Source organism: Hylobates moloch, unplaced genomic scaffold (genome assembly GCF_009828535.3).
Source record: "Hylobates moloch isolate HMO894 unplaced genomic scaffold, HMol_V3 SCAFFOLD_20, whole genome shotgun sequence".
Classification (NCBI taxonomy): domain Eukaryota; kingdom Metazoa; phylum Chordata; class Mammalia; order Primates; family Hylobatidae; genus Hylobates; species Hylobates moloch.
This window is the reverse complement of record NW_026652295.1, coordinates 476,131-504,117: the sequence shown is the minus strand read 5'-3', so window position 1 is coordinate 504,117 and position 27,987 is coordinate 476,131. Positions and strand designations below refer to the sequence as shown.

Genomic DNA, 27,987 nt, shown 5'->3' with positions numbered 1-27,987 from the left:
AGCTCAGCTGGGCCATCAAGGAATCTTCCAGAATTCTCCTCATCAGTACCCGCTTCTGATCTCTGCAGAATGTACTTTCAGCATTTTCATGCTTTTCAAACCTCTCATCCTTTCACATCATTTACACACACTCTTAGCAAGTGGTCTTGCCACCTGCATCATAAATAAAAGAGATGGAAGTGGAGAATCCCAGGGGCTTCCTGCCCAAAACCGTTCCTCCTCCCCAGTCACAGTGGAAGAGGTTGTATTTATGCTAAGACCAATCCCCTACCTGGGCTGTGGATCCCATCTACCCCTACCTTTGTGAGGACTTCTCTCAGGTGTTCATGTCTTACTAAAGGCTTCCTTCTGTTGGCCTTTATACATGCTTAGAGGCAGACAACAATAAAGCAAAACAGAAAAAAGTAGAATCCTCCCTTGATTTCACATTGCCCTTTTAAAATTCCTCTCTTTTTCCCTTTCCGGTCACATTTCTTGAAATAGTTGTTTGTAGCCAACTTCTCACCCATCCCAGTGCTGTCTGGTTTCAGCTATGATCACTCTGTGGAAGGCCAAAGTCATTCTTGAGCTGCTGGTCATAAAATCTTGTTCCTGTCATTTCCTCAGGGTAGTGCCTGGGACATAGCAAGTGTATAATAAACATTTATTTGACTGAATAAATCCAAGGATGTTTCCTTTTCACAGCCCTAGTTTATCTGTTTTTCTGGGGTATAGGAGTCCAATACTGTCATCTTTTGAGGATCTGGGTGACTAGTCATTGTATCGCAAATCTTCTTGATGGACTAGGTAGAGATAGAAATAAATATTATTTGAGGATAAGTTCAGTGTCTCAATGCCTGTAATCCCAGCACTTTTGAGAGGCCGAGGTGGAAGGATAGCTTGAGCCTAGGAGTTTGAGACCAACCTGGGCAACAGAGTGAGACCCCTTTTCTACAAAAATTACAAAAAAGTTAGCCGAGTGTGGTGGTACAGGTCTGTGGTCCCAATTACTCGGCAGGCTAAAGTGGGAGGATCACTTGAGCCTGGATCACCTGAGGCTGCAGTGAGCCGTGATTGCACCACTGCACTCCAGCAGCCTGGGTGACTGAGTGAGACCCTGTCTCAAAAAAAAAAAAAAAAAAAAAAAAAGAATAGTATTTGATAATGATTTCTTCAGTCTTGTTCAGGTGATCTGTCTTTCTGGGAAAACAGAACCCTGACATGTTTTTTTCTGAAAAACTATACTTCCTAAAATACTAAGAATTACTGTTTTTATCTATCCATATAGATCTAATAGAGTCGTAGGACATTGAGTACTACTGGCAATAGATTTGTGAATAAATAATGCTATGCTCTTGTGTGAAACTCTTTTGTTTTCCTATTAAGTAGTGTATCTTCTTTGAAGTTTTTGTCTTCATTTATTTGTTGGGGGTGGGTGGAGGGGGATGAATTTGCACTGGCCTGGTTCATTTTTGACATGTCATCAATGTCCAGTGGCATCGGTTGGAAGTCCAGTCACCTTTAGACCTGCAGCCTTTCCCTGTGCAACATGGTGACAGTCCTTGTCCTCTAGGAAGAGACGTGGCATGCTAAGGCAGAGGGTTTTATGGTTCCTGGGGAATAAAGGAGACCTCTAAGTAACTCTTCCAATTAAGATAGAATCCAGTGCTTGTTTTATGAGAACAGCTGAGTAATCCAGTATTTATGTAACAGATCTCTTATGTGGGGGCTCTGAGAGCTAAGTTATCAGGCGTTCCTTATATACTTGTCTGGCTTCCAGTATTGCTTCCTAGTCATCTCCTGCACATTCTCGTCCCCTTAATCCCTTACCTCCAAACATTGTAGCGGGAGGGAAGGTCTTTATTCCCATGCCCAAAATAAATAAATAAAAATCAAGTGTCATTTATCAGTTATATGGTTTAAGTTATTGGATTATTTTCCCAAAAGAATTAAAATATAAACAAATATGCTTTCATTTGAAACCACAGATAGTAGTTCATTTATTTTTTGTTTGTAGAGGTAGAGAAGGAAAAGAAATATAAAAAGAGGTCCAGGAGGCCGGGCGTGGTGGCTCACACCTGTAATCCCAGCACTTTGGGAGGCCAGGGAGGGCGAATCATGAGGTCAGGAGTTTGAGACCATCTTGGCCAACATGATAAAACCCCGTCTCTACTAAAAATACAAAAAAATTAGCTGGGCATGATGGCACATGCCTGTAATCCCAGCTACTTGGGAGGCTGAGGCAGGAGAATCGCTTGAACCAAGGAGTCGGAGGTTGCAGTGAGCCTCACTGCACTTCAGCCTGGCTACAGAGTAAGACTCCGTCTCAAAAAAAAAAAAAAAAAAAAAAAAAAGAGGTCCAGGAAAGCGGGATACATTACTTCTTACCTGTTCAGTCCTTCCCTTCTGCAAATGGTCCTTCTGAGACCCAGCGAGTCTTCTGCCCTTATCAGACCCTGACTCTACACAATTTGGACCCCATGAGTTCTTTCAGATCCGTGCATGATTGTATTTTTGTTAACCATGATTTGGGGATAGAGCAGGAGGAGTAAGAGGATTAATTTGGAAAACTGGGTTACAGAGTTCATGACCCTGTCTCTGAGACTTGTCCCACTGTGTGCTGTTATATGGTAGAATTTGTGGCAGTGCTAATGTAACTTGCTCTTGATCTCACTCAGGAAGAGTGGAGTCTGTATTTATAGAGAACTGGGGAAGAAAATCACCATTTTCCCAAACCCTTTTCCCAATATCTCTGGGTGATCCCTTTGGGTCCAGCCCAGCCTAGCCCAGCAGGGACAAGTCTGTCTTAGGGTAGGTTGGGCCTGACTCTAGAAAGATTTGGTGAATTCTCTACTTTGATTATATTTTAGGGTGCCCTGAGAGTCTGGCTGAGTCTAATTTTACTGTTGAAACTCACTAGGCAGCTCTGCAACAGGATTCTTCTGGGGTCCTCTGGACCCAAATGGTTCTGGACAGCTGAGGCTACCGAGATTCTGCCTGATTTGTTCCCTGGTGACGCCAGCGCTGCCAGGTTGAGTCATGTGGGGAAGGTTGGACGTTTGGGAGGGTTGTGTGTGTGTGTGTGTGTGTGTGTGTGTTTTCAAATGATTGTGGGGAAAATCACCTTTCTATAGTCTGTTAGGGAAATAGTGTTTTAACATCATGAGGCCTTCCATAGCCTGTTGAGTAGAGGTTATCCTAGTCTTCAGTGAGTCACAGCGTCTGTATTTTGCTGGTTCCTGGCCTTCTCTAGCTGAGAAGAGTATCTGGGAGCATGACAGGGTGAGACCGTGATCACTCATTTTGTTCAATTTCTTGTCTGCTATTGAAATCAGCGAAACTCTTCTTTACTAAATAGTAAAAAGTACTGCTTTTATGATTCTAAAACTACTTTCACTTGTGGTTTCATTTTCTGATTTTTTTCTTTATATTATTACTGCTAATTTTTTCTATGTATTTTTAGTTTGAAGTTCTGTGAAAAATAACAACTAACTGTCTTTTTTTCTAGTAGTAAATCTTTTGGAAAATTAAAATAGTGCCAGTTTTAATTTGAGAAATTAAATATGGGAAAATTACAGAATTCAAATTTTCTGACTTCTATTGCAGAAAACACTTTAAATCCATCCCTGTGTGCTTCATTAAAGGAAAAGAGGCAGATGGTTTAAAATTAATATAGTACATCTATGAGGAAAATGTATTTACTTAAGTGTACAGTATAAATTGTAAGAAAATGTGGCCTTTTGTCTTGATTTTAGTGAAATGCTTTTGTAATAGTAATTTTCTCTTTTGCCCTGTGATGGATAGGAGGTTAATTGATGTTAAATGGATGCTTTGTTAATCCTTCATCAGCTACTAAATTGGTATGGGGGAGTACAGGTCAAGACTACACAAGGCCACGACCAGCTTGTTTTCTCAGGGAGGTTTATGGATTCCACCCCTCCCCCTTCTCCAAACCACACATCACTCTCTCCAGCTGCACATGGGGAAGACTCGCCTGTCTCCCCCTCCCTAACCTCATCCTTCTCCCTCTCTGGGCTGCTGCAGAGTGACAGCTTGTAGATGTTGCGTGCGAGTGAGTTCAGCTGGCGCTGTGTGGTCCGAGTGTGTGGTCTCCCGCTCGCTCTGCCGAGAGGCTGCTAACAGGGTGGATGAGAGAGAGAGCAACACTGTTTACTTTAATTTATTTCGGATGCCGGAACTGTGCCCAGAGTTTCTCCTAAGCTGGATTCCATAGCTAGCAGCTTCAATCCCTCGCAGCTGTGGTGCGTTCTGAACTCTGGGCTGCCCTCTCCTAACAGGCACTTTCCATAGCATCTGCCTGCTTAAACCCTCGCGGCTCAGAAATGTTAACGGCACTGCTGAGTGCTGTGATTATTTTGCTTTCACCATGTCAAGGATTTATGGCCTTCGAGAAGTTTCTTTTGAGATAGAGCTAGAGAAGGAAAGCAGAATTTGTAAGATCAGTGACAAAGTTGATGTATTTTTGGAAATTGGAAAAGCTATCAGACAAAATTTGGGTCAAATTAATCCAACTTTGCTCATGTAAAAGAACCTGGGAGTTAGTGACATCCTGTCATGTTTAACAGTTTTAATGAAATTAACCAATTTAAGCTGACGGTTGGTTTCTTGACCTTTTCTGAAACTCTACATGGATTTTGGCATGCTTGTTTACCATAGCTATTATATTTGTCAGCAGTGATATTGGTTTATTTCATCCTAAAGATTTGACAAGTCGAGACAAATGAAACTTTGTTTTTATGTAATAGTATAAATTTAGGAGAATATCTTTTTATCCAATCCTTTCATTATGAATAGCTTAGTAATATTTTCTTGATTTTGTTCCTCTCTCATTCCTGAACATTCTTGTTGAGATGGTCAAGTACTTTGTTATTTGAATAAACATATGTAGACTCTTGATATCACTTGGGATTTTGCCTTGTTTAGCTTCTTTATTTTCATGTCTTCCTGGCAGTCTTGCTGGAATGGAGTTGGTGGTGTTGTTTGTCAAGGATTAGACAGTCTAGGCCACTCACATCTTCCCGCAAGGTCGATCTGTTTAGCTTGGAGTTGTTCTGCTGCTTTGTTACTCTTCACCCTGGGTTTCAATACCTGAGCTCTGTTTCCATCACTGCGAGGGTAAAGCTTTCTCCTACCCTCCTGGTACCTTTTCACTCCTGGCTGTGGTGTACCTTAGCCTCAACTGATCTGGAATCAGACTTCAGGAATTTAGTCATGTTGGGTACTTTTTAAAAAAATGATGTCATCTTGTATTTCTTTTTGTGTTTAGTTTTTTGGGGTTCTGTGTTTATGGTGCTAATGATGTTAAACTAATGCTCAGAGGAATTCTGAAGCACAGTTATTCACAAAGTTGTACAACCATCACCATTATCTAAGTCCAGAACAGTTTCATCACTCCCAGAGAAAACCCTAAATCCATTATCATCCTTTCCCACTTTCTGCATCTGTGGATTTACTTATTCTGAACTTTCATGTAAGTGGAATCATATATGTGGCCTTTTATGTCAATTATGGCAAAATATATGCATAGTATTATTAGTCATTACTGTATGACTTTTCCCTAGGAAGTGAAAATTCTTTGGAGAGAGAGAGAGAGAGAGGAAAAAATACTGATAAGTGATGGTTATAGTCAGGTAATCATGTGTGGAAATGAACTTGTATTTTAGAAACTCGGGGCTGGGCGCGGTGGCTCACACCTGTAATCCCAGCACTTTGGGAGGCCGAGGCGGGCGGATGACGAGGTCAGGAGATCTAGACCATCCTGGCTAACTAACATGGAGAAACCCTGTCTCTACTAAAAATACAAAAAAATTAGCCGGGCATGGTAGCAGGCACCTGTAGTCCCAGCTATTCAGGAGGCTGAGGCAGGAGAATGGCGTGAACCCGGAAGGCAGAGCTTGCAGTGAGCCGAGATCATGCCACTGCACTCCAGCATGGGCGACAGAGCGAGACTCCATCTCAAAAAAAAAAAAAAAAAAAAAGAAAGAAACTCGGAAATATTTAATAGGAACTGTGGAATGCTCAAGGCTTGTGTTGGGTAGACGTGCCCTGGGTGTGACTGGCTGTTGGTCACCAGCACTTTCCTGCATGCAGAACTCTGTCATGCAGGTTCCTGTTCCCAACCTTTCTGGAGTTTCACCAGTGCCGGTGCTAATTGGTTGTTGAAAATTCGATGTAGAACTCTAAATGAATAAATCTTGATTGAACAGATTCCCTCCGTTTCTACCTTAGCTTTTACTGGGCAGAATCCTCCAGGAGTTAACAGTGAGCAGGAAAAGGCCAGGGTTTTGCTCTCTGGTAGCTAAAGTGGGAATTATCCTCCAGGGCAGTTGATTCTTTTGCAAGGGCAGAGAAGCACAGTATCTGTAGAACCACAGTACCTTGACAGCACTTAAAAATCATATTTCCAAATGCATTTCTGTTGGAAACAAGTTTATCTGTAAGAAAAAGATTACTACCTTTATTTGGACTTTTCATTAGAACTGAAAAGTTAGAATTGTTTTATATATTCTCAGTACTATCACATTCTCTTTTATGGCTAGATTTTTTAAATGGAAAAATTAAGCTTAAATGAGTTTTGGCCTAGTTTTTATAGGACTAAAGGATAGTTGAAAAACAAGTTTCTCTGGTAACTTTCATTATAAATATCTTAGTAATATTTTAAAATTTATTAGGGGCAAAATTCATTTTGGTTTGAACCTTTAAAATACTTTTTTGGTGGGGGAAAGAAAGGAGACACAGCATTAAAGATCCGCACCTACAAATCGGAATTTCTGGTTTTCATGTAATTCTGTGTGGAAGTAGTAATAGAATATCAAACTTTTCACCTCTTGGACTTTTCAGTTAAAGGTCAGATTTGAACTGGACCTCTTGTCACCCAGAGGTGACCCGTGGAAGAGGAGTTGTTCTGCTTAGATGTTTGGTTAATTTGGATTTATCTGGTTGTTCTCCTTGGCATGAATTGTGTTGAAGATCAGGAGGAGCCATCACGGGTTGATTGTGACCTTTTAGGATGTAATTAGGGCACTCAGGTTTTATAGTGGTTTTGGCAGTTGCTCTTGTGACCAGATTTATTGGTTTAAAAGACAGTGCAGGGCACACAGTACAGAATCAAGGAATGGCATCTGTCTTGTGAAATAAATCTAGCTGACACCCCTCTCAGAAGCTGCATCTTATAGCTTCTTATGGCAGGAATTTCACACAGCCTTTGAGGTCTCTGCCGCTGTTGTTGAGGAGATGAAAGAAGAACCCTTCCAGAGGGCCCATGCGTCCCCAGATCCGGTCAGCCTGGCCACCGTTTCACTGAGTGTCTGGCACTGGACTAGACACTGGGATCCCCAGGTCCGGTCAGCCCGGCCGCCGTTTCACTGAGTGTCTGGCCCTGGACTAGACACTAGGAGTGAAGAAAGAATATGATGACAAGCCCAGGCAAGCCCACTGAAGATTACTGTCAGAGAGCTTGGCACAGTAATTTTTTTTCTTCCCTTGTTCTTTAATGTAAAGGATACTATTATTTGTTACAGTCACTTTCTTAAGATAGTTAATTTACTGGAGAAGTGAGCACCACCCCCAGCCCAAAAAAATGCATGTAACTCAGAGCTGCCAAGAGGAAGCCTCATGTGGTCAGCGTTCTTAAGGAGACCCTCTGCTGCCTGGATCTCCAGCCAGCAGCTGCCCTGCAGGGCTCTGGAAGTGGGCTTTTCTGTGTGGTCTAAGGCCTACCTACATTTCTAAAACAGGTATGTACGTGCTTATTGCCGCAGGGAAGGCAATATAAAAATACTTAAAAGCACAATTTCCCTGGCCCCCCACCCTTCTCCAGTCTCATTCTCAGGATAATTAACCCCTGGTATGCATCCCTCCAGCCCTTTCTCTGTATTCATATAAGCATAGGCCCTTGTTTGTATAAAGGTAGCTTTTGTTCTTCTTTTTTAAGTAGAAACGTTGATTGGATCCTGATTCTAACACATCAACTGTAAAATAACTTTTAGACCATATGGAAAAATTGACCTGGGGCTGGGTGCAATGTCATTTGTAGAGATACAAACTAAATCATTTATGGATGAAACAATACAATGCTTTAAAGAGCTCCCTCAACAAACAGCATAAAAGTATGTTGAGGGGGAGAGTCAGCTAAAACGAGACAGAATGTTGAAGCTGGGTGATGGGAACTTGGAGGTTCCTTATGCCAGTCTGTCTTCTTTTATGTATGTTTAAGATTTCCATAATAAATACTAAAAAAAAAAAAAAAAGTCATCTGGAGAATAGCATAGAGCAAGGGCCTGGTTTTGAATCCCACCTCTTTCACTTAATAGCTGTGACTTTTGACAAGCTGTTGAATCTCTGATAATCCTACCCTTGCTAATAAACCATTTGGCATTTTAGAATACTTCCTTCTAGGAACTTTTTCTGTACATCTGTCTGTTCACACCTATCTGGCTATTTATTTATTCGTATGTCTTTCTATTTCACTAGTTTGTTGGGAGTATTCTCTTGGTCTCGCATGTTTTTTAGAATGTTTCACTGGCTGCGTAATGTCTCCTTGACTGAACCTTCACATTTTGCTGGATGTTTGGGTGGATGTTTCCATTTTTTCCCTCTCTTGCTGTGATACATTTTTGCAGTTATGGGGATCTTCATGCCTAATAACAATCCCCATGGTTTGAATTATTTTAGTCATTGTTCACTTTTCAAGAATACGTTTTGAGTCAAACTGTGGAAGCATATCTAAGGCTTTGACACATGTGGCCGAATTATTTTTCAGAGTGTTGGAACAGTTTGTGCTGCTGCCAGGGATACATGGGAGCTGTGTACAGATTCAGCCAACAACTATGAGCCTTCGAGATTGTCTTAACTGTCTTGTGTTGTTAATAGGCCAGCAGTGGAACCTCTGTTTTAGTTGGTGTTTCTCTGAGGTTGGGTTTTGTCCATATGTTTGTTGGTTGGTTGCATCTCCTCTCTTGTGAACTATAAGCTTATACCTTCTCAATGTTTTTTTTTTGAAGCTCTTGGTGTTTTCTGGATTGATTGTTGTGAGCTGTTTATATAATAAAGTTATTTGTATTTTAACATTTTGAATATATTTGCAGACTTCCTGTTTGGCTTTTAAATTTGTTGTCTTTTATTTATTGACTTATAGAAGATGTATATTTCTTTATGGCCAAGAACTTAGTGTGTTCACCGTTGTGATTTTTCTGTCAAGTCCAAATGTTGTCCTTCCACCCCAACAGCTGTAATATACACTTACTTTATGTTCTTCTAGTTTTTTTTAACATACATATAATTACAATTATATGTATATTTGACTTTTTAAATCACCAGGAATTCTTTATAGATGTTTGAAGTTATGTAAGCAAGAACATTATGCTTTTGGACTGTAACTGAAACATTTCTGGGATTGGAGTTAATATGCTAAAAATTAAGAGGCAAGAAAATAAAGCAGTTGTTTGTTTAGAATAAAATTCAGCTTAATCTTTGGCTGTCCTGACTATGGCCCATCATCAGTGTTTGGAATTTTCCCACCATGTTACGTAGTGCAGTGCTGTGGCTTTAAAGAAGCACTTTCCCCACTTACCCTGGAGCCCTGTGTCCTGGTTCTGGGAGTTAATCACGATTGTGTACTGTTACTATATTGTGTCAGCCCTGTCTCCCTGCTGCTTTCATCTTTCTTAAGTTATGCAGCACAAATAGTAGAATGTTTCTCTATTTTCTGTAACTAAAATACTTTCTATCTGAAAACAATTGAAGACCATTCTCTTACAAGGTTGCACACCCAGTCTCTGGCATGGCAGCCAGCTAATGATGCACCTGGCCCACAAATTCACTTACAGTTGGTTTTTGACGCATGAATGGTAGCAATACAAGGTTACTTTTATTTTGGGCTTTAAAGTTTGCAGAGATCTTTGGTACACATGATTCCATTTAATCCTTACAGGATTCCTGTGACGTTATTATTCCTATTTTAGGATGAGAAAACTGATAGAAATTAAAGGGACCTGAATAAATCATATAGTTAGGATTTGAATTTCTGCCTTCTGACTCTTGGTTAAGTGTGTCTTTTCTCCCTCTCCATAGCTGAACAAGTTGATTTGTCTGGCAAAAGTGTGGTGTTAATGACACCAGTGTTCTTTACCCCATATTGGTCAATCCACTTTGCACTGATTAAAAACTGTTGGTCGTGTCCTTCGTGCCAGTTAGCATCTCTCATTGCATGCTCATGGTCACACTGAAGAACTGGTCAGGGAGGGAGGCACTTTGGGGAAAACAGTTCCTTTGGGGGGCCCTTTTCATGTGTGAATGACAATGTGAAGAGTGTGTGTTTGTGTGTGTGTGTGAGACTTTGCTTTAGCAACGAGCTCACCTTTGGCAACAGGGTAGATAACTTCTGTGTCAGTGCTTCTTACGCTGTCCTGGAACTCTTCTAGGCAACGTACGCAAAAGTACGATGGCTCTGAGATGCATGTTGGCAGCCTGGGAGTCATTCTCTGTGCAGTGGTCGGTGTTCATCAGGTTTCTGTCTTACAATGGACAGAACTATTGCAGAGCTTCCAAAGCAGGTTATATACCACATTCCCTTTACATGTCTATGGAGTATGAACACCTAAAGAAATTCCTGCTCCCAAACCCCAGTAAGAGAGGCACTTCAGAGGAAATCATGAGGGACCCATGGATAAATGTGGGCTATGAAGAGGAACTGAAACTACATCCAGCCACTCCCTGACTCCAAGGACCCCTGGTACTCTGAGTTAATGCTGTCCTTGGGCTACATGTAAGGGAAATTCTGGACTCATTAATGGCTGCAGGACACCGCAGCTGGAGGGCCACACCATCACTGTGAAGTCCTTTCCTTAGCTGAACCCACCAACTGTTGCCGTCCTTCTCCATCCTTCCAGGTAGAGCCTAGGGTCTCTGCCAGCCCAAAGCAGTGAGCCTGCTCTTCCCACATTTTCTTTTTCCTCTAATAGAAAATCAGTGGCTTGAGGAGGATCAAGAGTCAGGTTGAAAGGCCAGCAGAACAGTCAAAGTGCCTGCCAGTCCTCTACCTCGCCTTGAGATGAGACTGGCCCAGCACAGCCTCCAGCATGGCCTTGTGGCCTCCCCCGTCACCCACATCAACAGAAGCAGTGGTGGAACCCCAGGCAGAATCAACTGTTCCTAGGGTGTGTCCTCCAAAGGAGACTCCCTTCATACTGGACAGCTTTGGTTAGGACCAGCCGAATTTGCCAGAATGTATAACCTCAGCCATTCCTTCTAGCAACATTCCGGGCTGGCAGGGGGCCACAGGAGGTTCCTCATCTTCATCCACAGACACCTCTGTTTCAGGTTGGCTGAAAAGATCTGGCATGTAGCTGGAATGTGGGGAGTTCAAGCTGTGCTCACTGCATTTCACATGGGGCAGGAAGATCCTGAGCTCCATGGAGTCGAAGGACATGGTGCAGGAGATCAGCCAGGTGTGGGATGCAGACAGTTGCAGGTGGTAATACTTGTCCTCGAGGAGCAAACATACCAGTTGGAGGTTCATTCATAAGTGTTTATTCAGCACCTTCATGTGCCTAGCACCAAGTAGGTGATAAAGAAATACAGTCAGCTCTCCATATCCATGGATTCTGCATGGACAGATTCAACCAATCACAGATGGAAAATATTCAGAAAAAAAAATGCAGCAATAAAAAATAACAAAAACAATACAGTTTGATAACTTACATTGTATTATATATTATAAGTAATGTAGAGATGATTAGTAATCTAGAGTATGCCGGTGGATGTGTGTAGGTTATATGCAAATACTATGCAATTTTATGTAGGGAACCTGAGCATCCCCAGATTTTGGTATCCACAGAATGTCCTAGGACCAATTACTGGTAGATCCCAAGAGACCACTGTATCTCTACTTTTACTGGTTGAATGGTAGAGATAAGTATAGAGGGGATACGATTAATCCAGCCTGTTGTAAACATAAGGAACATTTGAATCATTTGCTCAATTTTGCATCAGTATGACTGCCATGGTGAAGATGCCTTTACGTATTTTCCAATGGTTTTGACTTTTCCTCCTAGTTTCTGTTATATTCCAGTCAATGTGAGGAAAATACCAATGCTGGAAACAGGAGAAGTGTCTTCTGCATCTGAAAATTAAGGAGTTACAGCTGAAAATGTTTCATGTGAGAATGGAGAAAGGATGCTGACTTGCCATCACCTAATGGATTGGCACACTCTTTTTGTGAAGGGCAGTATAGTATTTTTTGGCCATGAGGTCTCAGTTGCTATTACTCAGCTCTACTCTTTTAGTGAGAAAGCAGCCTTAGATGACATGGAATCAAATGAATGTGGCTGTGTTCTGATAAAACTTTATTCACAAGAATAGGTAGCAGACCAGATTTCTCTTGATGGCTATAATTTCTTGACTCTTATTTTTATTTTTATTTTCTGTAAGTTATTGGGGTACAGGTGGTATTTGGTTACATGAGTAAGTTCTTAGTGGTGATTTGTGAGATTTTGGTGCACCCATCACCCAAGCAGTGCACACTGCACCATATCCTGTAGTCCTTTATCCCTCACCCCCCTCCCTCTCTTCCCCCCAAGTACCCAAAGTCCACTGTATCATTCTCATGCCTTTGCATCCTCACAGCTTAGATCCCACATATCAGTGAGAACATACGATGTTTGGTTTTCCATTCCTGATTTACTTCTCTTAGAATAATGGTCTCCAATCTCATCCACGTCACTGCAAATGCTGTTAATTCATTCTTTTTATGGCTGCATAGTATTCCATTGTATATATATACCACAGTTTCTTTATCAGCTCATCAATTGATGGGCAATTGGGTTTTCCACGATTTTGCAGTTGTGAATTGTGCTGCTATAAATGTGTGTGCAAGAATCTTTTTTGAATATTGAGTTATTTTCCCCTGGGTAGTTACTCAGTAGTGGGATTGCTCCATCAAATGGTAGTTCTACTTTTAGCCCTTTAAGGAATCTCCACACGGTTTTCCATGGCAGCTGTACTAGTTTGCATTCCCACCAGCAGTGTAGAAGTGTTCCCTGTTCACCGCATCCACGCCAACATGTACTGTTTTTTGATTTTTCGATTATGGCCATTCTTGAAGGAGTAAGATGGTATCACATTGTGGTTTTGATTTCCATTTCCTTGATCATTAGTGATGTTGAGCATTTTTTTCATATGTTTGTTGGCCATTTGTGTATCTTCCTTTGAGACTTGTCTATTCATGTCCTTAGCCCATTTTTTGATGTGATTGTTTGTTTTTTTTTCTTACTGATTTGTTTGAGTTCGTTATAGATTCTGGATATTAGTCCTTTGTCAGATGTATAGATTGTGAAGATTTTCTCCCACTCTGTGGGTTGTCTGTTGACTCTGCTGTTTCTTTTGCCATGCAAAAGCTCTTTAGTTTAATTAGGTCGCAGCTATTTATCTTTGTTTTTACTGTCTTTGCTTTTGGGTTCTTGGTCATGAAATCCTTGCCTAAGCCAATGTCTAGAAGGGGTTTTCCAACATTATCTTCTAGAATTTTTATAGTTTCAGGTCTTAGGTTTAAGTCCTTAATCCACCTTGAGTTGATTTTTGTATAAGGTGAGAGATGAGGATCCAGTTTCATTCTCCTACATGTGGCTAGCCAATTATCCTAGCACCATTTGTTGAAATGGGTGTCCTTTCCCCACTTTATGTTTTTGTTTGCTTTGTCGAGGATCAGTTGGCTGTAAGTATTTAGCTTTATTTCTGGTTCTCTATTCTGTTCCACTGGTCTGTGTGTCTGTTTTTATACCAGTACCACACTGTTTTGGAGACTATGGCCTTCTAGTATAGTTTGAAATCAGGTAGTGTGATGCCTCCAGATTTGTTGTTTTTGCTTAGTCTTGCTTTGGCTAGGCAGGCTCTTTTTTGGTTCCATATGAATTTTAGAATTGCTTTTTCTAATTCTGTGTAGAATGATGGTGGTAGGATTGTGTGGAATTTGTAGATTGCTCTTGACAGTATGGTCATTTTCACAATATTGATTCTACTCATCCATGAGCATAGGATGTGTTTTCATTTTTTCGTGTCATCTGCAATTTCTTTCAGCAGGGTTTTGTAGTTGTCTCTGTAGAGATCTTCTGAAAGACCTAACTTTTTGGTTAGGTGTATTCCCAAGTTATTTTATTTTATTTTATTTTATTTTATTTTTGCAGCTATTGTAAAAGGGGTTGAATTCTTGATTTGATTCTCCACTTGGTCGCTGTTGGTGTATAGAAGAGCTACTGATTTGTGTACATTAATCTTGTATCCAGAAACTTTGCTGAATTCTTTTATCAGTTCTAGGAGCTTTCTGGTGGAGTCCTTAGAGTTTTCAAGGTAAACGATAATATCTTCTGCAAACAGTGACAGATTGACTTCCTCTTTACGGATTTGGATGCCTTTATTTCTTTCTCTTGTCTGATTGCTCTGGCTAGGACTTGCAGTACTATGTTGAAGAGGAGTGGTAAGAGTGGGCATCCTTGTATTGTTCCCGTTCTCAGAGGGAATGCTTTCAACTTTTCCCCATTCAGTATTATGTTGGCTGTGGGTTTGTCATACATGGCTTTTATTACATTGAGGTATGTTCCTTGTATGCCAATTTTGCTGAGTTTTAATTATAAAGGGATGTTGGATTTTGTCAAATGCTTTTTCTGTGTCTATTGAGATGGTCATGTAATTTTTGTTTTTAATTCTGTTTACGTGGTGTATCATATTTATTGACTTGTGTATGTTAAACTACCCCTGCATCCCTGGTATGAAACTCCCTTGGTCATGGTGGATTATCTTTTTGATATGTCACTGGATTCAGTTAGCTAGTATTTTGTTAAGGATTTTAGCATCTATGTTCATCAAGGATATCGGTCTGTAGTTTTCTTTTTTGGTTATGTCCTTTCCTGGTTTTGATATTAGGGTGATGCTGTTTTCATAGAATGAATTAGGGAGGGTTCCTTCTTTCCTTATCTTGTGGAATAGTGTCAAACGGATTGGTACCAATTCTTTGAGTGTTTGGTAGAATTCTGCTTTGAACCCCTTTGGTCCTGGACTTATCTTTGGTGGTAATTTCTTAATTACCATTTCAATCTCACTGCTTGTTATTGGTCTGTTCAGGGTGTCTATTTCTTCCTGATTTAAGCTAGGAGGGTTGTATTTATCTAGGAATTTATCCATCTCTTCTAGGTTTCTAGTTTATGCGTGTAAAGGTGTTCATAGTAGCCTTGGGGGATCTTTTGTATTTCAGTGGTGTCAGTTGTGATATCTCCTACTGTTGCATTTCTTAGTGAGATCATTTGGAATTTTCTCTCTTCTTTTGTTGGTTAATCTTGCTCATGGTCTGTCAATTTTATTTATCTTTTCAAAGAACCAGCTTTTGTTTTTTTTGAGACAAAGTCTTGCTCTGTCACCCAGGCTGGGGTGCAGTGGCGTGATCTCGGCTCACTCAACCTGCACCTCCCGGGTTCAAGCAGTTCTCCTGTCTCAGCCTCCTAGAACCAGCTTTTTGTTTCATTTATCTTTTGTATTTTGTTGGTGTTTTTTCAATTTCATGTAATTCTGCTCTGATCATGGTTATTTCCTTTCTTCCGCTGGGTTTGGGTTTGGTTTGTTCTTGTTTCTCTAGTTCCTTGAGGTGTGACCTTAGAGCATCTGTTTGTGCTCTTTCAGATTTTTTGATACAGGTACTTGGGACTATGAACGTTCCTCATGGCACCACCTTAGCTGTATCCCAGAGGTTTTGATAGGTTGTGTTATTATTGTCATTGAGTTTGAAGAATTTTTTAATTACCATCTTGATTTTGTTTTTGACCCAATGCTCATTCAGGAGCAGGTTATTTAATTTCCATGTATTTGTATGGTTTTGAAGGTTCTGTTTGGAGTTGATTTCCAGTTTTATTTTACTGTGGTCTGAGAGAGTGCTTGATATAATTTCAATTTTCTTAAATTTATTGAGGCTCATTTAATGGCCTATCATATAGTCTATCTTGGAGAAAGTTCCATGCGCTGTTGAATACAATACATATTCTGCAGTTGTTGGATGAAATGTTTTGTATATATCTGTTAAGTCTATTTGTTCCAAGGTATCATTTAAATCTTTCTTTGTTAACTTTCTGTCTTGATGACCAGTCTAGTGCTGTCAGTGGAGTATTGAAGTCCCCCACTATTATTGTGTTTCTGTTTGTCTCATTGCTTAGGTCTGTTAGTAATCGTTTTATAAATTTGGGAGCTCCAGCTTTAGGTGCATATATGTTTAGGATTGTGATATTTTCCTGTTGAATAAGGCCTTTTACCATTACATAATGTCCCTCTTTGTCTCTTTTAACTGCTGTTGCTTTAAAGTTTGTTTTGTCTGATATAAGAATAGCTACCCCTGCTCGCTTTTGGTGTCCATTTGCATGAAACGCCTTTTTCCACCCCTTTACTTTAACTTTATATGAGTCCTTTTGTGGTAGCTGAGTCTCCTGAAGGCAGCAGATCCTTAGTTGGTGGGTTCTTATCCATTCTGTGGTTCTGTATCTTTTAAGTGGAGCATTTAGGCCATTTACATTCAATGTTAGTATTGAAATGTGAGGTACTGTTGCATTCATCATGCCCTTTGTTGCCTGTGTACTTTTTTGTTTGTTTGTTTTTTTGTTTTTGCCTTGTAACGTGTATTTTTGTTATAGGTCCTGTGTGATTTATGCTTTAAAGAGGTTCCGTTTTGTTGTGTATCCAGGATTTGTTTCAAGAGTTAGAGCTCTTTTAGCAGTTCTTATAGTGGTGGCTTGGTAATGGTGAATTCTCTCAGCATTTGTCTGAAAACAGCTGTATCTTTCCTTCATATATGATGCATAGCTTCAATGGATACAAAATTCTTTGTTGATCATTGTTTTGTTTGAGGAGGCTGAAGATAGGGCCTCAGTCCCTTCTAGCTTGTAGGGTTTCTGCTGAGAAATCTGCTGTTAATCTGATAGGTTTTCCTTTATAGGTTACCTGGTGCTTCTGTCTCACAGCTCTTAGTCTTAGCTCTTTCCTTAGTCTGAGCTGTGTATAACCTGATGACAGTGTGCCTAGGTGATGATCTTTTTGCAGTGAATTTCTCGGGTGTTCTTTGTGCTTCTTGTATTTGGATGTCTGGGTCTCTAGCAGGGCTGGGGAAGTTTTCCATGATTATTCCCCAAAAATATGTTTTCCAAGGTTTTAGAATTCTCTTCTTCCTCAGGAACACCGATTATTAGGTTTGGTCGTTTAACATAACCCCAGACTCCTTGGAGGCTTTGTTCATATTTTCTTATTCTTTTTTCTTTGTCATTGTTGGATTGGTTAATTTGTAGACCTTCAAGCTCTGAATTTCTTCCTTCTACTTGTTCAGTTCTATTGCTGAGACTTTCCAGAGCATTTTGCATTTCTAAAAGTGTGTCCAAAGTTTCCTGAATTTTTAATTTTTTTTTCTTTAAGCTATCTATTTCCTTGAATATTTCTCCCTTTACTTTTTGTATTGTTTATTTGATTTCCTTGCATTGGGCTCCGCCTTTCCCTGATCCTCCTTGATTGGCTTAATAACTAACCTCCTGAGTTTTTTTTTTTTTTTTCAGGTAAATCAGGGATTTCTTCATGGTTTGGATCCATTGCTGGTGAACTAGTATGATTTTTCGGGGGTGTTGAAGAGCCTCGTTTTGTCATATTACCAGGGTTGGTTTTCTGGTTCCTTCTCATTTGGGTAGCCTTTTTCAGAAGGAAAGTCTAGGGCTGAAAGCTGTTGTTCAGATTCTTTTGTCCCACAAAGTGTTCCCTTGATGTAGTGCTCTCCCCCTCTTCCTGTGGATGTGACTTCCTGTGAGCCAAACTGCATGATTGTTGTCTCTCTTCTTCTGGGTCTAGCACCCAGCGAGTCTACCCAGGTCTGTGCTGGTACTGGGGGTTGCCTGCACAGAGTCCTGTGATGTGAACCATCTATGGTCTCTTAGCCGTGAATATCAGCGCCTGTTCCAGTGGAGGTGGCAGAGGGTGCAATGGACTCTGTGAGGGAGGGTCCCTAGCTTTGGTGGTTTAATGCTCTATTTTGGTGCTAGTTGGCCTTTTGCCAGGAGGTGGTGCTTTCCAGAAAGCATCAGCTGTAGTAGTGTGGAGAGGGACTGGCAGTGGGCGGGACCCTAGAACTCCCAAGATTATATGTCCTTTGTCTGCCACTACCAGGTTGGGTAGGGAAGGACGATCAGGTCGGGGCGGGGGGATGGGTGGGTCTTGGGGGATGGGGGTGGAGTTGTGTACCTAGGGGGATTATGGCTGTCTCTGCTGAGTCATGCAGGTTGTCAGGGAAGTGGGGGAAAGCCTGCAGTCACAGGCCTCACCCAGCTCCCATGCAAAACTGAAGGGCCGGTCTCACAACCCACAACCACCATGCCCCCCCAACAACAGCCCGGAGTGGCAAGACGGCTGGAAAATCTGCCCCAGGCTACCTGCCTCCCAGCTGCGAACTAAAAAGGCTGGGTCCTATCCCCGCCTGTGGAGTCTGCACACCGGATTTGCGTCCTCTCGCAAGTTCTGGCCAGGAGGCTTCTCACTCCGTTGAAATTGTTACAAAGTTCAGTTAGAGACTTCCTTCTCCCTGTGGAGTTGTACCCCTGCTCCTCAGGCCACCTTCCAGATGGATCCCTGTAGTGCCAGGCAGGAATGGCCTGCAAGGGGACGCAGTGAGCTCTCAGGGCTTTTCTGCTGCTTCCTCCACCCCTGTATTTCGCTCACCTCTCCAAATTGACTCAGCTTCAGGTACAGTCGGAAACTTCTCCCGCAAACAGACCTTCAGCTTCTCCAGTGGGCGTGTGTGTTCTGGAGACGAAGGGCTCCTTTTCCCACTTCCACAGTTGGGGCACTCACAGTATTTGCAGTATTTGCAGGCACTCACAGTATTTGGAGTTTCTCCCAGGTCCTGCAAGAGCAGTTTACCTCCTTCAGAGGGTCTGAGATTGCTGGTTTGTTCTTGCAGTCTGTCTGGGGCTAAAATTCACAATGCAAGCCTTCGCATGCCGCTCTGTCTGGACCTGCTATCTAGTCCTGCCTCCGGTCGACACAATGATCTCTCCCCCTAAATCAGTTTCCTGACTCTTGATCTAAAATGTGCATCAGGGAAGCTCACTGAATAAGTAAATAAAGAGATTCCACAAAAGAAACTTTAGTGCGTTCCTCAAGATTTCCTGCAAGGTCGGATATTAGAGGTAAACAGTTTAGATTTTGGTTTGCGATTTGGAAACCTAGCATGAGTGACTCCATTTTTTTTTTTTTTTGAGGCGGAGTCTTGCTCTGTCCCCCAGGCTGGAGTGCAGTGGTGCAATCTCGGCTCACTGCAAGCTCCGCCTCCTGGGTTCACGCCATTCTCCTGCCTCAGCCTCTCCGAGTAGCTGGGACTACAGGCGCCCGCCACCACGCCCGGCTAATTTTTTTTTGTATTTTTAGTAGAGACGGGGTTTCACCGTGGTCTCGATCTTCTGACCTCGTGATCCACCCGCCTCGGCCTCCCAAAGTGCTGGGATTACAAGCGTGAGCCACCACGCCCGGCCAGTGACTCCATTTTGAGTTGCTCTGTTGAGTGTAGTGCAGCAACTCAGTCCAAATCAGTGGCTTTTCATAATTTTATTTAATAATGTTATATGATCAAAGCTACAGGTAGGAAAAATAGTGGCTTGAAATGTTACTAAACAAAGAGAATGGAAACAAATGGACTAAGTGTTCAATCCAGAAAGGTAGAAAGGAAATAGCAAAATGCAAAAAGGAGTTAATACTGAAGTGGAAAGTGATGAATTTGATCATGGTTCTTCTGAAAAAAGAAAATAGAATTGACGACTTACATCAAAGACTATTTATAAAAATTAGTAAAACAATCATTGATTGGCACATCTAACCCTGAGAAAACAGATTTTTACATATAAAAGCATATTAAATTTGAAAATCAAAATGACATTTCTGACTTTCTCAAAATACAGTAAAATTGTCTTAAGACATATGGACGTATAAGCGTGAAAGAAACTCCCAAATAATCATACCCAACAAGAAATAGATGGTTTTAGAAGCTACTTACAGGAAACCTATAAGGAACAGATTATTCCTATACTATTTAAGCTACTATAAGGTGACAAGTGTGGGAAACCGCATTCTTTCTGTAAGCGAAACATAACTGCTGTGGATATAGAACCGCCCAGTAATATTGAAATGTTGAATGTGTCTGGATACCAAATTAAATTAATAGTACAAGAGAAAATAATTCTAGATCAATTACAAGTAAAATTAAAGATGTAGAACTCCTAAATAAAATGTTAGCAAATCAAATCCAGGAGTGTTTAAAGGACTAGAACATGGAACCAAGTACTGTTTATTCCTAGATCATAGAGTAATTCAGTAATTGGAAATTTATTACTTTAATTTGCTATATTAGGTGAAAAATTATCTTGAAGGATGATGAAAATCTATTTGATAAAATTTAATATCCATTCCTAATTTAAAAAATAGAACCCCAAGAAATTAAGACTAGATAAATATTTTGTGTGCATAATAAAGTATTAATAGCAAACATCATGTTAATGGTGAAATGTTAGAGCATGGATTATCAACAGGAGGAACAGTTCTTGAGGGGACAAAATAAATCTTGACATATAAAGATATACATATAGTACATAATACAGATCTATAGTGTATTTATGGTATTATTAATAAAATTTCATGGAGGGCAATTAGGGAAAACACTTAAAAAGACTCTTGGGGGCGCTAATGACAGTTTGGGAAACACTGCTCTAGAGGATTCCTCATTAGTTACAAATAAGACAGAGATGCTTGCTGGTACCACTGTTATTCAGCAGTGTTTTGAAAATTACAGCAAATGCAATGTCAGTTAAATAAGTGACATAAACCTTGAAGAGTAAAAGCCATAATTAGAGTATATGGAGATAGTAAGATTTTCTACATTAGAGACATAAAAGATCAATTGAAAAATGATTTCAGGAGAGCTCAGTGACTTGACTGACTTCAAGATACTGTATATTATGTGAGCTCCCCAAGAACAGTACTGAATAATTCATTGACAGTCATAAAAAATGGTTGGAATAAGTGGGAGGATTTAATGTAAATATTTTAAATATCTTGGCTGGGCGCGGTGGCTAACACCTGTAATCCCAGCACTTTGGGAGGCCAAGGCGGGCAGATCACCTGAGATCAGGAGTTCGAGACCAGCCTGGCCAACATGGTGAAACCTTCTTTACTAAAAATACAAAAATTAGCCGGGCGTGGTGGCAGGTGCCTGTAATCCCAGCTACTCGGGAGGCTGAGGCAAGAGAGTCGCTTGAACCCGAGAGGCAGAGGTTGCAGTGAGCTGAGATCACACCATTGCACTCTAGCCTGGGCGACAAAAGTGAGACTTCGTCTCAAAAAAATATATATATATATTTTTTAAATATCCTGAAATTATCTTGAAATGTATACATTTCATACATTCATTTAAAAATTTGTGTTGAACACCAGTTGCATGGCAAGTACTGTTCTAAATGCCGGGTGTACAGCAGTGTATGGAACAGATAAGAACTCCTCTAACTTACATCATTGTGGTTAGAGCTAGACGGCAAACAAAGAAGTGTAAGTATGTACTATGTCAGGATGGTGATAATTCCCATCAAAATTCCAGGAAGATTATTTTTAGACTCTGATAAAATAGTTTAGAATTCATCTGGAGCAATATCTGTGAGAGAATGAGAGAAGTTCTGAAAGATTGTCCTATTTGATATTGAAATATAATAGAGAAATTAAATCACTGGTACCACAAGATAGGGCAGTGGGAGAAAATATAGAGAGGGCGAGGAAACATTCAGGCAAAAATGAGAATTTTTGTCTAAAATAAAATTGACATTTCAGGTTAGTGGAGAAGTGGATTGTTTAGTGAATTATGTGTATCAGCCAGGTATTCGGTACTCCAAAAAAGATTTCAACTGAGTCAAACAACTAAGTCATACAAAAAAAGATAACATTAAAGTACCAGAAACAGGACTTTGAAAGCATGACCCTAGAAGTAGTAGAGAAAAGGTCAATAGGTTTGACATGAAAAGATTCAATATTTCCCAAGGGCAAAGAGTACCAAAAACAGTGTGAAAAGTCACATGATAAACTGGGGAAGATATTTAAGTACATGTAATGGACAGAGGGTTAATGTTCTTGCTAGATATCTTAAAATCAAGAAAAATAAACTCAGTAAAAAGATGCAAAGGCCATAAGATGGAATTCACACACAGTGCAAGTTGAATTTTTTTTTTTGCCTGCCAGAGTGCTACAGATAAAACAGGTTGCTAATACCCAGTGTTGCTGGTGGGCTAGAGTGTTCATGCAGCTTTCTGCAGGCCAGTTTGAGAATATTTATTAGGATTTTAAAAGTGTATTCATTGACCAGCACTTCACTTCTGAATTTAGCACAAGGAAATAGCTGGGTAAATGGGCAAAACTATTTTGTACAAAAATATTCATTGTGTTCATAATAGCAAAAAATTGAAAATCATCCAAATGTCACTTGTGTTATAACTCTACACTGGAAAAGTGAGCAGCCATGAAGATGATGTAGATTTGTTTCACCAACATGGAAAAGTACCTGTTACATATTTAAGCATAAAGATGAGGTTGTAAAATGTATGCCTAGTATGCTATGATTTCATAAGACACATGGAACTATATCTTCTTATATGCCGATTGATGAAGATGGTATCAGTGTATATACACCAAAGAGATTAAAAGTGGTTATTTATCTGAGGGATGATTTTGTCTTCATAGTGTTTAGAATACTAAGACGTTTCAGCAGTGGAATGCCTACTCTTCTTATAACCAGAGTGGAAACGGAAGCATTTTGTGAGAGGGCTGGAGGGAAGGTGAGAACGGGCGTTGGGAGGCCGTTCCATGGCTCCAGGCCTAGGGCTGCGGAACTCAGAACAGAACCCGGAACCCGGAACCCGAGTGCCTGCCCAGGTGGGGGCCGGAGGGAGGGCGGGGAGGACCCCAGCGGACCGGAAGGGCTTGTGGCACGCGGCATTCCCCTCAGAGGGCCCCGAACTGCCTTCGCCGTGGCATCATGAAGTTTCGCGCCAAGATCACTGACAAAGGCTGTCTAGAGCTGTTCATCCACGTCAGCGGCACCGTCGCGAGGCTAGCGAAGGTCTGCGTGCTCCGCGTGTGCCCTGACAGCCTATGCTTCGGCCCCGGGGGCTCCGGCGGCCTCCGCGAGGCCAGGTTGTGGTGCGAGGTGCGGCAGGGGACCTTCCAGCAGTTTCGCATGGAAGGTGTCGCTGAAGATCTCAATGAGATCCACCTGGAGCTGACAGCGGAGCACCTGTCCCGGGCGGCGAGAAGCGCAGCGGGCGCGTCCTCGCTGAAGCTACAGCTGACCCACAAGCGCCGCCCCTGCCTCACGGTGGCGGTGGAGCTGGCCTCCTCCTTGGGCCGCGCTCGCAGCGTGGTGCACGATCTGCCCGTGCGGGTGCTTCCCAGAAGAGTGTGGCGAGACTGCCTGCCGCCCAGCCTGCGCGCCTCCGACGTGAGCATCTATCTGCCGCGCTGGAGGACGCTGAGGAGCATCGTGGAGAGGATGGCGAACGTGGGCGATCACGTGCTGGTGGAAGCAAACCTCAGTGGCAGGATGACCCTGAGTATGGAGACGGAGGTGGTGTCCATTCAAAGTTATTTTAAAAATCTTGGAAACCCTCCCAAGTCGGCTGTGGGTGTGCCTCAAAACAGAGACCTGGAGAGCATGGTGCAAGTGCGGGTAGATAATCGGAGGCTTCTGCAGTTTTTGGAGGGACAGCAAATACATCCTACGACGGCCCTATGCAATATTTGGGACAATACTCTTCTTCAGCTTGTTTTGGTTCAAGAAGATGTCTCTCTTCAGTATTTCATTCCTGCCTTGTAAAAATTCAGCCAGCTTAGGTTTTTTTTTTTTTAAGCTTATCTTTTCAAAACTAAAACAGACCCTGAGTTAATTGGGTTGAAAGTTTGCACCTTCCCTGACTTATGCAGGGCGTATATTTTGTTGAGCCCTTCCTCCTTTGCAAAATTTATATTAAAGCATTGGTAAAACAGTTGGGTAGTTTATGTTTTGTTCATTGGGTTTGTCAGTTTTTTTTTCCTGCTTAAGATTCTATCAAGAAAGTTATTCTTCAACTCTTTTTTTCGGGTGGGAGGGGAAAACAGGGTTGTAATGAAATAAGTATTTTTGAATGCTGAAACAATTGCATCAGTATTTTATTATAAAATGCTGCTGTGTAAAGCGGGAAAGTTCTCCTTTTAAAATATGTATAAGTGTTTTCCGAGGGCATTTCTTATGTAGAGAGCTAAATATATCTGCAAGGTAAAAGGTATTTAGCATGTGTGTGCATTACATATTCTTTGTTAAGCCATGTTTTGTCATAGGATATATCAAAGAATATATCAGTGTACATGGTTTTTAGATTTATTATCTACATAGTTTGAATTGCTTATTAGGTTCATTTTTTACGTGTATCATATTCACATTAGGAATCAAGGAAATATAAGCATATCTCAGATATTCCAAGTTTGGTTCCAGACCACTGCAAAAAACAAATATTGCAATAAAGACAGATGAGTTTCTTGGATTTTCAGTACATATAAAAGTTATGTTTGCATTATAGTGTAGTCTGTTGAGAGTACAATAGTACTATGTCTAAAAAATGTATACATCTTAATTTTAAAATACTTCATTGGTAAAAAATGCTGCTCATCATCTGAGCCCTCAGCAAGTCATAATCTTTGCTGGTGGGAGGTCTTTACCTCCCTCTTGATAGCTGCTGACCGATTCCAGTGGTGGTGGTTGAAGGCTCAGGTACCTGTGGCAATTTCTTAAAATAAAGTAGTTAACTTGCTGGATCGATTGACTTTCATGAAAGATTTCTCTTTAGCATGGGATGCTTTGGGTATTTTATCCACAGTAGAACTTCTTTCAAAACAGTCAGTCCTCTCAAACCCTGCCACTGGTTTATCAACCAAGTTTATAGACCGTACTAAATCTTTTGTTGTTATTTCAACAGTATTCACGGCATCTTCACCAGGAGTAGATTCCATCTCAAAAAAGTCACTTTCTTTGCTTATCTATAAGAAGCAACTCTTCATCTGTTTGTTTTATCTCAAGAGTGTAGCAATTCCTTAAGGCTGTACTTTTTTTTTTTTTTTTTTTTTTTTTTTTGAGACAGGGTCTTACTTTCTCACCCAGGCTGGAATGCAGTGGCACAATCATGGCTCACTGCAGCTTCAAACTTCTGAGTTCAAACGATCCTCCTGCCACAGCCTCTCCCGTAGCTGGGACTACAGGCGCATGCCACCATGCCCAGCTAACTTTTTAATTTTTCTTTTGTAAAGAGGGAGTCTCACTATGTTGACCAGGCTGATTTTGAACTTCTGTCCTCAAGCAATCCTCCCGCCTTGGCCTTCCATAATGCTGGGATTACAGGCATGAACCACCATGCCCAGCCTCCACTTCTAATTCTAGTTCTCCTGCCGTTTCCACCACACTTGTGGTGACATCCTCCACCAAAGTCTTGAACTCCTTAAAGTCATCCGTGTTGGTTGGAATCAACTTCTTTTTTATTCCTGTTAATGTTGATATTTTGACCTCTTCCCATGAATCATCAATGTTCTTACTGCCATCTAGAATGATGAATCCTTTCCAGAACATTTTCCATTCACTTTGCCAGGATCCATTAGAGAATCAGTATCCATGGCAGCTATAAACGTACAAAATTTATTTCTGAAATAATAAGACTTGCAAGATGAAATTACTCCTTGATCCATGGACTGTGGAATGGATATTGTGTTAGCAGTCATGAAAACATTCATCTCCTTTTGTATCTCCACCAGAACTCTTGAGTGACCAGGTGCATTGCCAATGAGCAGTAATATTCTGAAAGAAATCTTTTTTTCTGAGGATTAGGTTTCAACAGTGGGCCTAAATTATTCACTAAACCAGATGCTGTAAACAGATGTGCTGTCATCTAGGCTCTGTTGTTCTATTGATAGAACACAGGCAGAGTAGATTTATCATAATTCTTAAGGGCCCTGGGATTTTCAGAATGGTAAGTGAGCATTGGCTTCAACTGAAAATCACCAGCTACATTGGCCCCTTACAAGAGAGTCAGCCTGTCCTTGAAGCTTTGAAGCCAGGTATTGACTTCTCCTCTCTAGCTATGAAAGTCCTAGATGGCATCTTCTTCAATTGAAGGCTGTTTGTCATCATTGAAAATATGTTGTTGAGTGTAGGCACCTTCACCAGTTATCTTATAATAGCTAGATCTTCTGGATAACTTGCTGCAGCTTCTGCATAAGTACTCGCTGCTTCACCTTGCATTTTTATGTTCTGGAAATAGCTTCTTTCTGTAAACCTTATGAACCATCCTCTATCTACAGCCTTTTCTTCTGCAGCTTCCTCACTTCTCTAAGCCTTCATAGCATTGAAGAGAGTTAGGGCTTTACACTGGGTTAGGTTTTGACTTAAGGGAATGTTGTGGCTGGTTTATCTTCAATCTAGATCACTCATACTTTCTTCATATCAGCAATAAGGCTGTTTTAGTTTATCATTCATGTGTTCACTGGAGTAGCACTTTTAATTTCTATCAATAATTTTTCACAGCTTGGCTAATTGTTTGCCACAAGAAGTCCTGGCTTTAGGCTGTCAGGTCATTAGACATGGCTTCCTTACTAAGTTTATTTCTAGCTTTTGATTTAAAGTGAGAGACTTGAAACTCTTACTTTCACTTGAGCACTTAGAGGCCATTGTAGGATTATGAATTGGCCTACTTTCAATATTGTTATATCTCAGGGAATAGAGAGGCTTGAGGAGAGGGAGAGAGAATGCTGGTTGGTGGAGCAGTCACACACATTTATCAGTTAAGTTCCCTGTCTCATTTGAGCATGGTTTGTGGTGCCCCAGAACAGTTACAATAGTAATATCAAAGAACACTCATCACAGATCATCATGACAGATATAATGATAATGAATAAGTTTGAGATAATGCAAGAATTACCAAAATGTGACACAGAGACATGGAGTGAGCACATGCTTTTAGAAGAATGGCACTGATAGGCTTGCTTGATGCAGGGTTGCCACAAACCTTCAATTTGTAAAAAGTGCAGTATCTGAGTAATACAGTAAAGTGAAGCACAATAAAAGGAGGTAAACTGTTGTCAAGTTCATGTTAACCAAAATGTTGCTTTAAGGGTAATTTTTGGATAAATCAGGTTTCCATTCATCCTCTTCCCTTCCCCACCCCCAGCCCCACCAGTATTCCAGTACTTTACTTAGAAAATAATTCTTAATGTTTCATTGTTTTGAGAAAAAGGAAGAGAGGTTGTAAAAGGATGGTATAGTGATGAACAGTCTCAGGGAGAGGAGTAGCTTATATTCTTCTATATTAAATTTTAGTTTAGTTTTTTTGGTGGCTTATGCAGTAAGATAAGCATTAGCTTGGCAACCTTTATATTTGCATAGTTAGTAAATTCCTATGACTACATTTTTATCAGTAATGAAAAGTTTCCTACTAGATTTGGTGATAAAACACTTAAACTTGTTAATTTATTTTGTTTTGATGATTTCTAAATTCCACCTGTGGTGGTATGGAAAGAACACACAAACATTGGACCCAGGCAAGTCACTTGAACCCTCTGGCTTATTAAGATCTCTTTCCATTGGGCTAGATTCTGATTTAATGCTATTAGAGTTATAACATGGGAAGTTTAAACAGTTGTTTTCAAAAGTATTTCTGAAGTAGTCTTTAAAAATTATTAATAACCACTTTGGAGGTATAGTGTATGCTCTTTGAAACTATTTAGTTTATATCTTCTGAGTTACATACAAAAATTGTGAACATTTTGTTTGGTGAGTATTTTCAGAGCTGTTTGTGAAGTTTTTTTTTTGTTGTTGTTGTTGTTGTTTTTTTTTGTTTGTTTGTTTTGTTTTGTTTTGTTTTGAGATGGAATCTC

At 40.7% G+C, this 27,987-nt stretch overlaps 2 protein-coding genes across 4 annotated transcripts in view; both read left to right on the top strand.

The window, feature by feature from the left end:
• The window catches only part of EXOC2 (exocyst complex component 2), a 192,677-nt gene that overhangs the window by 4,842 nt on the left and 159,848 nt on the right, over window positions 1–27,987 (top strand). The window lies entirely within an intron of this gene.
• HUS1B (HUS1 checkpoint clamp component B) lies at window positions 22,934–24,077 on the top strand. The gene has a single exon (XM_032141517.2). The coding sequence runs from the start codon at window positions 23,072–23,074 to the stop codon at window positions 23,906–23,908; it is 837 nt and encodes a 278-aa protein (XP_031997408.1). The 5' UTR covers window positions 22,934–23,071; the 3' UTR covers window positions 23,909–24,077.

Excerpts from the sequence above, each read along its gene's own strand:
- HUS1B (XM_032141517.2), top strand. The coding sequence starts at position 23,072 with ATGAAGTTTCGCGCCAAGATCACTGACAAAGGCTGTCTAGAGCTGTTC.